At 55.2% G+C, this 10524-nt stretch overlaps 1 protein-coding gene across 1 annotated transcript; it reads right to left on the minus strand.

Annotated features, from left to right (window-relative positions):
• Positions 1 to 215: 215 nt before the first annotated feature.
• Positions 216 to 7723, minus strand: LOC147646191 (uncharacterized). The gene is made up of 11 exons (XM_086873814.1): positions 7100 to 7723; positions 6607 to 6644; positions 5699 to 6203; positions 5427 to 5490; positions 5053 to 5101; positions 3934 to 4043; positions 3051 to 3168; positions 2561 to 2660; positions 1946 to 2142; positions 901 to 1038; positions 216 to 448 (listed from the first exon to the last, which is right to left on the minus strand). Exons 1-11 carry the CDS (start codon positions 7626 to 7628, stop codon positions 356 to 358), a joined length of 1941 nt encoding a protein of 646 aa, XP_086729940.1. The 5' UTR covers positions 7629 to 7723; the 3' UTR covers positions 216 to 355.
• Between the last annotated feature and the right edge of the window lie 2801 nt (positions 7724 to 10524).

Consider the following 10524-nt stretch of genomic DNA (forward strand, 5'->3'; position numbering starts at 1 on the left):
ATTTTCCAGCACACACAGTTTGTAAGCAAGAGCCGGCTGCAGCCCAGAAGGCTCCAAGCGCCTCCTTCCAGGCTGACTCTGCAGATGCCGAGGCTGCTCTGGGCTCTGCCAGGCTCTGCTGGGGCTCAGCTCTGGGCGAGGCTGGGCCCGCTCTCCCCTCGCAGTGCTCCGGGCAGCTGAGTCACAGCGGGAGAAGGACAGGACACCTCAAGGGATTGAGGTTTAACAGAGATTTTATTCAAATAACTGCCATAACAAACAGGCTGTCCTAACTATTCTAACTAACTCACAGTACTAACTACCATTACTAACTACTTGTCCTAACTACTATAACGGAAAGCTGGCCTCCTGAGCTTCATCTCCTCCTGCGCTGCTCCCTCAGTTGCTTTGCTGCAGTGATCAGAGGGGTCAGGCTGGAGAGAGGCTTGGCTGATGACAAAAATGGGTGCTGCCCAAGGGATAAAAAAGAAAGAAATGAACTGTTACTTTCCAGACTCAAGTTCCTCACAGGCTCTGTTGCAACAGGACAAAGGGGAATGGTTTGAAAGTCAAGAGAGGGAAGCAGGCTCAGATTAGATGTAAAGAAGAATTGCTGTAGCAGGAGAGTGGGGAAACACTGAGAGAGGGAGCCCAGAGATGTGGGAGGTGGCTCCTCCCTGGAAACATCCAGGCTCAGGTCAGGCAGGGCTCTGAGCCACCTGATGTGCTTGAAGATGTCCCCGCTCGTGGCGGGGCACCAGCTCCAGATGAGCTCGACAGGAGCCTGCCAAGCCAAAGCAGGCGAGGATTCTGCTGGCTTTGCGTGTGAAAAGCAGCGGGACTGGAGATGATGGGAGGGGGGCCCCACAAGAAAAGCCCTCCCTGGCGCTGCCGTTTCCCCCGCAGCCGCTTGGCATTCACCTGCAGCAGCTCCTGGGCAGAGAAGCGCCGCTCCTCGTCCGGCTCCAGGCTGCACTCGAGGAAGTCCCGCAGCAGAGCCGACAGGCGCCTGGGCTCCTGCAGCTGCGGGCTCCCATTCTGCCGGATCAGAGCGCGGGCCTGCAGGAAAAGCAAACACAGCGCTCTGACAGCTTCCTCCACACCCACAGGTGCTCACATCCAGCCCGCTTTCTCTGCCCCAGCTCCCCGGGCACTTTCCTCCCTGGCACAGATGCTGCTGCTCACAGCTCATTCTTCTGGGCCAGCCAAAAAACCCAAACCCTGGTGCAGCCACAGCCATTGCAACATCCAAATGATCTTGCCTTCAGAGCCGACTGCATTGGCTGACTTTGTCAGCAGGAACCTCCATCAGAAATAGCCCATTTTGCTTCTCCAAATACAGACGCCAGCTTTACAGGCCATTTGCAAGAGTTAGTGTGGTCTGCCTGTGTTATTTCAAGGGATTCTTACATCAAATGCATCTCTGCAGTGCCACTGACACTCAAGTTAAAAGCATTCCTGATGCCCCATGCCAGAAACTGCCAGGCAAGGAACAGCAGGTTTGTGTGGCTGAAAGCTCAGGCTTGGTGACACAGAGAAAGTAGCTTGGACTAGGAAAGAAATATGTTAGAGTGTGGGGATGTTAAACAATCATCTTCATGTTTTAGACAAGTTTCCCAGTGAGAAGAGCCAGGGGGAGTTCATCTCACAAAACCTCTTTTAGAAACTCCTCCAGAAATCTTGTTGGGTTTGGGTGTGGGTGTTGGGGTTGGTTTGGGGTATTCTGCAAGACAACATTAGAGCTGATGCACTTGCTTCATGTATTTGGGTCATCCTCACAAGAGCTGCAACAACTTAAATCCCAAAGCAAATTGTTGCTGGAGGCTGCAGAATATTTGTCTGTGTTCAGGCTCAGGTGCTGTGGGAATTCCCTTTGCGATGTGCAGAAACCTCCAGCTGCTCCTCCCAGTGCAGGGTCACCCTGTGCTCACAGGCCTCTGCAAAGCCTGGAGAATTTGCCTCTTACCATGGCCCCCGTTTGCTGGAAGTAAGGAGGTTCTCCTTCCACCATCTCGATGGTCACAATGCCAAAGGACCAGATGTCCACCTTGGGGCCGTAAGGAGAACTGGTCACAACTTCTGGGGCCATCCAGTGAGCAGTGCCCACCATGGAGCTGCACTGGTCCTGCTCAGGGCTGAGCTGAGCGCAGAGGCCAAAATCAGCTGAGGACAGAAACAAGCACTGTCAAAGGCAGCTGCAATGAGGAAACCAAGCACAAAGATTCCCCACTCTCAGTCTGGGAATGCAGTGCTGAATCCAGCTGGAAATGTCCTCAGGGCTGTAGCCAAGGAAAGATGGAACTGGACCCTTAAAGAAGCCCTCAGCTTTCATGCTTGGCTTTACTGATTTCCTTTGAAGCTTTAGATTGCAACTCCTGCCCCTCTGGGAGGGCCATACCCAGAGCAAAGGCACTCCTGACAGCCTGCTCCTCTCCTGAGCTCTCTGCACGGGGCAGCCGCTCTCAGCTGGCAGCAGGGGCCGGGCAGTGCCACCAGCAGCACTTGTGGGGCTCTGGCCCTCACTGGGAAGCAGCCCCACAGCCGCACCCCGGGAGCGCCGTGCCTGGCCAGGAACACCCACCCAGCTTGACAGAGCCGTCCATTCCCAGAAGGATGTTGGAGCTCTTCAGATCTCTGTGGATCACCCGGATGGAATGGAGGAAATCCAGGCCCTGCAGACACTGAGAGACAACAAGAAACACGAGGGAAAAAATCAGAGGCCGGAATATATCACACAAGAAAGGACAGTTTAGAATTCTGCCAACAGCAACTTTGCTGTGACAGCCCAGGAGTGCAGTGCAGACAAGCTCCAGGCAAAAGGTTCAAGGCAAAGCTGAGAACAGGAAATCAGATCCAAAAAAGACAGAGTACCACAACAGCAGGAAAGAACACAAGAACAGAGTAGAAATGCAGTGATATTTGCAGGCCATTCACTTCAGAGGCTCTTTCCTCTCCAGCTCATAAAAACAACACAGAAACAAAGGCCTGAGCATGGAGCCACTCTGCTCTCACAGCCTCTTTGGAAGGACCATGGTGTCCCAGCCATGGGAAGCACAAGCAGGATCCCTCACCTCCTGACTGACAGCTGCCATCTCTCCTTCAGCCATGCGTGTCTGTCTGACAACGTCCTGCAAAGTTCCTCCATCCATGTATTCCATCACCAGCCAGAGATCTCCATCAACAAGGAAGCTGGAAGAGGAGAACAATGGCACAGAGATGAATGTGCATTGCTCAATTCCCCCAGGGAAAAGCCCAGAGTGGAGTTTTGTTCCCAGGTCACTTGTCAATGAGGGCAGAATCAGATGGAGAGATATTCCTGCCAGGCTGCACAGGCCTTGGAATCTGCACAGTCTAAAGGAGAAGGAGGCACCCGGGAGAAAGGAGAGGCCTTAGATGGCAAGCAGGTGAAAAATGCACTTTAGCAACAACCCAGCTCAATGTGGAACCACAACACTTGTCCCCAGCTGCTTCAGCATCTGAACTCATCAGTTCCACCATTCCCTCCGGAACAAGGCAACACAACTTCCAGAGTTATGCAGGGGAGGAGGCCGTGCAGCACTTGGGGCAAAAGCAGTCAAATGCTTGGAAAACCTTGCACAAAGTCCCTTCAGAAATAGGCAAAGCCATTGAAAAATGGGCAAATGAGGCATTTCTGGAAACAAGAACCTGGTTTTCCTGGCACCTGCAGCAATGGGAAAGGGCTGGGAAGAAGAAGCCAAGGAAAATAATTTCTACCAGGTTTTATCAGCACTTGCTGTAAAACACAGCAAATGGGGTGAAGTTGAAGAAAAAGCCAAAGCAAAGCAACAAAAGCACATGGAAGGAGTGAAGTGCCAGGCTGTTGTTCTGGGAAGATATGGCCGGGTCAGGCATTTTCAGCACAGGCTACAGACTGGGGATGCCAGGAAAGATGAACGCAGGGCCCGTGCACGGGAGAAGACCTGAAGCACTCACCTGTCCAGAGAGTTGACAATGTTGGGGTTCTTCTTGTCCTTCAGGACCACGACCTCATTCACAGCTCGTTCCCTGTTGTGCCCTCTGAGACTCATTTTCTTGATGGCCACCTGAAGGGACATTGCAGACCTTTAACTGGAGCAGTCTGTGGCAGGAGGCCACAGCAAACACGGAGCGAGTCTTTTTGGAGCGAGCGAGCCGGGCTGTGCCAAACTGCCTTGGGATGGGACACCAGAGCTCAGCAAGTGCCATTCCCACAGCCCATTGCTCTGCTCGCTGGGGCTGTTACAGGACTCATGGCCAGAGACATTTGGCTCTGTAAGCTCTGCAGAAATGCTCCCTCAGCTGTCAGCCTCAAAGCTCTAACAACATTCTCTGCACCTACAGTCTTCTCAAATGGCCTCAACACTCTTAGGATTATTATTCCAACACATTTTGCAAGCAGGAGGTAATTCTGTTTCCGTGCACACAGAGCAAAACAGCCGGGAACCCTTTAGCAATTCTATGGCATTTGGCCATGATTTCAAATGTCCCTGCCCTGTTTGGGATAGCACAACAAAGCAAACGTGCACATCCATTGCTCAGATAATCCCTGTCACAGCTGCCACTGACACCAGACCCAAACACAGCTGCAGGGTTTAGGAGAGAGCTTTGCTCTGCACATCCATCTTCTCATTTCTCTCCTGTCTCTGTGGGAACAGCTGCAGTAAGACTAAAACCCCAAACTGAGCCCAAGCAGGATCTCTCCTTAATTAGGCCTTGAGGTATCCTGATGAAACTCAGGATGATAAAACTGCTAAATAGTGTTCCTGTCCGAGGCTGGGATGAAGGTAAATTTGGCCTCAGTCTCCACCAGCTGATGCATTCACACTTTTAGACATGAAGACCAGGCCAGCGTGTCCTGCTCTGACAGACACCGCTGCCCTCCTTGCCTTCCTTTGGGCACTTGAGAAGGACCAAGTCTGTCCCAGCTGTGCTCTGCAGGCTGACCCTGCTCTGCCTTCAGAGGAGCAGCCTGTGCAGGAAAGCTCTGCTGGGCCCCACAGCTCCAGCCACAGCTCCCAGCAGAGGGGAAAGCCCTCGAGAGCTGCCAGACGTGCTGGGCGTGTTGACACTGACCTCTCCTCCCGTGGCCCTGTCGAGTCCTTTGGAAACGGTTCCAAAAGCCCTGGAGACAAAACAGCAGAGAAGAAAGAAGCAGCGCTTTAGGCCCTGGCAGTGAAAGCCAGCCCAGACAGGAGATCTCTGCTGTCTGCAGCGTTCACAAAACACCCGAGTGCATCCACCCTTCAAACAACAGCACAGCAGCCACCAGCCCTCTGCCATGCAAGGTGCCTTCTGACCACAGTTATCAATTCTGATCAGCACTGAGAGGCAGCAGCATCGTACCCCAGTGTCTGAAGGGGTTTGGAGCTCTCCTGACTTCTCACTGCATCCTGCACCAGCAAAATACCTGGGCCCTGCTTGTGCAGAAGTAACTGCCTTGCACTTACCCTTGGCCAATCTGCTCCAGTTCCAGGTATTTCTCGGCAGGCTCCCCCACGCTCACCGTGTTCCCTGAAAGAAACCAGGTGGAAGATGCTCCCTCTCAGATGAGAGCCAGAATGCAGCCCCACTCCCTGGGGCCGGGAGCCCCTTGCTCTCAGCTGGGGAAGGACAATAAATGACCCTGTGCCATTCAGCTGCAGAGCAACCCTGGGTGCAGCTGATGCTGAGACACACACACAGCACCCTGCTCTGGCACACAGGAACAGAGCAGACGTACTCAGCTGCATCAGGCTCCACTCCCCGCTCCCCTCTGGCTGCAGGGCTGTGCTGCTGTCAGAATGTTCAGCCCAGGATCCAGCAGCACAGGGAGCTTCGGTGTCCTCTTCAGGAGCAGAGGGAAGTTCTCCATCCTCTTCCCAAAGCAGTGCAGGTTCCTCATCCTCTTCCCAAAATGCTGCTGGTTCACCCTCCTCTTCCCAAGCCACAGGACGTTCTCTGTCGTCATCCCACACCGGGAGATTGCTGTCATCCTCGTCCCATGCCATGGGAGCTTGGCCATGCTCATCCCACACCAAGGGACATCCACCGTCCTCGTCCCCCACCGGGAGATGTCCACTGTCCTTGTCACACACCGCGGGAGCCTCGCCGTTGTATTCCCAAACCGCGGGGTGTTCGCCCTCGTCTCCCAGAACAGCGGGAAGTTCACTGCTCTCTTCCTCCTCTTTGGCCTCCTCTTTGCAAGCAGAGGGAGCCAGAGGAGGTGCTGATGCTGCTTTGGTGCCCTGTGGACAGACGGGAGCGTGAGGGACGGGAAGTTCTATCTCAGTTATCACCTTCTTTATCCTCAGCTACACATCCAGCTGCACTAAGCAGAAATAGGGTTCAGAGCTGTTCAAACTAACAATGGGCTAAAGCCCACATTGCCACTTATTGTTGGGAATTCCATATTCCAGCATGGCTAAAGCCAGCAAGCAATCTTCTGCCTGCAAAACCAGTCCTGCAGCTCTTCAAAAGCTCTTCAGCAGAAACAGAGAAAACTGCCAGGGATCTCTTTGCTGCTGCTGCTGCTGCAAAGACACTGACAGGAACTTCCCTTCAGCCTCCCAGGCTGGCACTCGGCTGCCACACGCCGAGCTCACAACTTGCTGCACAATTCTGAACACCAAAGCTTCCTTTGCCACTCACCGAAGGAGGAGCTGCTTGGGATCCACGCGTGAGGTGCCCTGCAACGGGAGAGGGAACGTGAACCAGATGTTGTTAGGAAAAAACTGCCTGTGGTGGGAAATGAGCAAGGCAAGCCCGAGAGAGCATTTTGCTTTCACAGCATCCCTCCAGGAGCCACAGGCCCTTCACACAGCAAGCAAGAGAGCAGCACAAAATACTGGGCTGTGTCAGCTCTTGGCTGGAGCAGCAAACGGAGGGAGTTCCAGGCTCTGCTGCCACAGACTCCCCGCTTGAGGGAACAGAACCCCCCAGGCCTCATTGCAAATGCTGTGCACGCCCCGCTGGCTGCAGACACCCCCTTTTTCAGCTGCAGCTGCTGGCAGGAGGTCTCCCAAACCAACCCTGTCCTCATGGCAATTTGGTTACAGAGTCAACTCCGTTGCAGATGAAGAACAGAAAGCACACAGCAAGCCCAAAGCCACAGAGGCTGCACCGAGGGAAAACCTCAACTTACGTGCCAAGTGGGTTAAAAAATACCCCGAATAAGCCACAGAGAACAGAGTGCCAACTGCAGCAACCACTTGCTGCATCATTTTGGCTGCGCTGCACACGTCTGCAGACTGTACCCCTGCAAGCACCGAAGGACACCCGTCAGGGGCTGGGCTGGCTGCTGAGAATGCCTCGGGCAGGAGGATCCTCTGGCAACGAGCAGGCGCCCAGAGCCGCTCTGGACACTGAGGCCTCCGTGTCCCACAGCAACGGGAACACCACGGGGATGTGGCAACGCTCCTGTGACACCACAGCAGCCGCTCACGCAAAAACCGCCTGGAAGCTTCTCCTGTGTCACAAAGGAGCACAAAGAATCCTCCCAGGGCACGGCCTATTGCCCAGAGGATCCAAGAGGAACTCTGAAAATGCAGCAAACAAGGACACCCCATAGCCCAGTCTGAGCACTGAGGAGGAACGAGGACAGCACCAAACCAAAGCAAAGATGACCTGTAGTCACTGATACTGCTGAATAAAACCAGCAAGGCTTGTTCCATCTGGAATCTTCGTTCTAGTTCTAAAAACAAGCAAGATTCTCCACTGTAAATATACAGAAGGCAGGAACTGGGGAGGAGGTGGGATTAGGAAGGAGGAGGAGCAGGAGGAGGGAGAAAGGAAAAGGAGGAGCAGGAACAGGAATAGAAGGAGAAGCTGGAGGTTCCAGTGCCCCCTGTGTCCACAGCACCCCCGGCCACGGGCCCATCGCCCCCACCTCATCCTGCAGGTGAGCAGGGAGGGGGAGCTGGTCCCAAATCTGTCAGGGGGTCCCTGAGAGGGTCTTTTTATTGGGGTGTGTTTGGAACTTGCAGATTGAGGAATTGAGCCCCAAATATTGTCTGGCGTCCCTGGGAGGTTTTTTCCCTCTGTGTGTGTAGGTTTGGATCTTGCAGAACCCCAAAGCTGAGCCCCTTGGGGGATCTTTGGGGTCCACGTGGCCATTGCCCAGTATTGGCTGGGGGAGGACATTGGTCCTGGGGACCCCCGGGAGAGCAGAGGAGAGGAACCCCTGGGACCCCCAGAATGGGGAGAGCAGAGAGGGGCGATCCCAGAGCTGGGGGATCCTGGCAGCTTGGAGAGGTGGGAGCCTGGAGAGGAGAGACTCCTGGGATCCCTGGGATCTCAAAGCAGAGATCAGGGGAGAAGGGAGCCCATGGACCCCCAAAAGCCCCTGGATCATCGCTAAGGAGGACCCCAGAGAAGGGGGAACCCCTGAAGCCCTTGGACCCCCATCATCCCAGGGAAGGGAAACCTCTGGAATCCCAAATAGGAAAGACAAGAGATGGGGAAATCCTGGGACACTTTTTTGGGGCTGAATCTTGATATTTTGGAGATTTTCATGGCCACAAGACTCCTGCTGAGCTCTAGACATGGACTTGGGTAGGTGGAGCCTCTACTCCAAGGCACTCCCACTTTGGTTTCCGCCAAACCAGGATTTGTCATTCCAAAGCCATGGCCAGATGGAGGAGGAGGAAAATCCCCAGAGATCCTGCATGAGGAGGGGCTGCAAACCCAGCCCAGGGAGCTGCAAGGAGGAAAGATCCCCCCTGTGCCAGGAAGGCATCTGGAGATCCTGCCGGAGCTCAGAGCTGGGGGAGAGAGCTCATGGCAGGGAGAAGCCCCACAAATGCTTGGAATGTGGGAAGAGCTTCAGCTGGAGCTCCAACCTCGGGGCACACCAGTGCATCCTGAGTGTGGGAAGAGATTTCCAAGGAGCTCAGGTCTCATCAATGTCAGTGGATTCACACAGAGGAGAGGCCCTTCGACTGCCCTGACTGTGGGAAGGGCTTCACAAAACTGCACCCTCATCAGGCACCGACACATCCACACTGGGGTGAGGCCCTACGAGTGTCCCCAGTGTGGGAAGAGCTTCTCACAGAGCTCAATCTTGACCAAACAGATCTTCCTGACTCCCCATGGGCACCTGGATGAACACAGGGGCAGGAACATACATCAGAACACAGACTAACAATGGGAATTGCAGATTGACAGCCCCTGAAGATTCACCAGAATAATGATACACCCAAAGCCCCTGGAGAAGCCCATGCCCGAGCAGGGGAATGCCTGAGATGAGGCTGTGACCCCAGGGGACACCTGTGGACAGAGGGGCCCCCGCTGGAGCCGCCTGTCCTGGAAGGTCTGACCCCGTGGCAGTGACCCACGCTGCAGCACTGTGAGGGGGCTGCTCCCATGGAATGGACTCAGGTTGGAGAAGTTCCTGGAGACCTCTCTGGTGGGAGAGATCCCAGAGTGCAGCAGGGGAAAGACTCCTGTCCCTGAGCAGCAGGAAAAGCCCTGGGAGATGAACTGACCATGCCTCCATTCCCTGTATCCCTGCACTGCCAGGTTAGGATGCAGAGCTGGAAGGAGGGAGGGGTGGAAGGAAGGTGCTTTTAAGGGTCTTCTTATTCTCCTGCTCTGAGCTTATTGGCAATAAATTCAATTCATATCACCTGTTTTGCCCATGACTCTGTTTGATGAGGAAACAGTCTCAGGTCCTTAACTCATGAACCCTTGGTTAAATTTTCTCTCCCTGTGTGGCTGTGGAGGGCAGTGAGAGAGCAGCTGTGGTGGGTGCCTGGACTCGGGCCAGCATCACCCCACAGCAGTGGGACATGTCCTTGTGTGGCCCTGTGCTATGGTGCTACAGGTGCTGTTGCTTTTGTCTCCCTTATGATTTTATCTTTTGCGTTAAATGCTCGTGAAGTGCCCCCGGTGTCCCTCGTATTCCCTCGGCTCCGGTATCCCCGTCCCTTCCCCTGCTCCCCGTCCCACGTTCCATCCCGGCTGGCGGAGCCTTGGAGCTGCCGTGGGGGCCGTGGGGCTGCCCCGGGGGCTGCGCCCCGAGCCGGGGCCCCTTCCCAGTGCTCCCAGTGTGCCGCTCCAGCCTGGAGCAGCCAGCGAGGGCTTCAGCTGGGACGGCAGAGAGGCGCTGCTGGGTGGTCCCGGTTCACTTCGCTTTGGTTTTGGTAATTTTGGGAGTTTTGTGCAAGAAATCTCTCCTCCACTCAGCCAAAGGGGATTGGGGGGGGGGGGGGGGGGGTGTTCCCTTTTTTGGGGGAAATCACAGCGATGCACTGATGCTCCTAATTAGATGTGCATGAGGCTCCAGAGTTTCCCGCCGAGCCGGAGCCACCCAGCAGCCAGGGCTGGGCAAGGCGGGCCGGGAGGTGCGGAGAACTTTGTTTGTGTTGGGAGCTCAATGGCGGCTCGGGCCGGGCCCGTTCCAGGGCTGTTCCTCATCCCCGCCTTTCCCCTCACGCAGCACGGGGCGGGCCCTGAGAGCGCGGGGCGGGGCTGTGCCGTGTGCAGAGCCCGCCGCTGGCTGCGATTGGCTGCTTCTGCCGTCACTCGTGGTTCTGGCGCGCGCTGATTGGGCAGAGCGGAGACAAGCCC

The sequence above is a fragment of the Cyanistes caeruleus genome, unplaced genomic scaffold, assembly GCF_971803275.1.
Source record: "Cyanistes caeruleus unplaced genomic scaffold, bCyaCae1.hap1.1 HAP1_SCAFFOLD_116, whole genome shotgun sequence".
In the NCBI taxonomy this organism is placed as follows: Eukaryota; Metazoa; Chordata; class Aves; order Passeriformes; family Paridae; genus Cyanistes; species Cyanistes caeruleus.

What these genes read in the sequence shown, in the direction of transcription:
- LOC147646191 (XM_086873814.1), bottom strand. Translation starts at nt 7,628, where the DNA reads ATGGAACAAGCCTTGCTGGTTTTATTCAGCAGTATCAGTGACTACAGG. An exon ending in ACAGGGCCACGGGAGGAGAG is followed by an intron (nt 4,044 to 5,052) that starts GTCAGTGTCAAC and finishes ATGTCCCTTCAG; the next exon opens with GTGGCCATCAAGAAAATGAG. An exon ending in TGGCAGCTGTCAGTCAGGAG is followed by an intron (nt 2,661 to 3,050) that starts GTGAGGGATCCT and finishes GTTGTCTCTCAG; the next exon opens with TGTCTGCAGGGCCTGGATTT.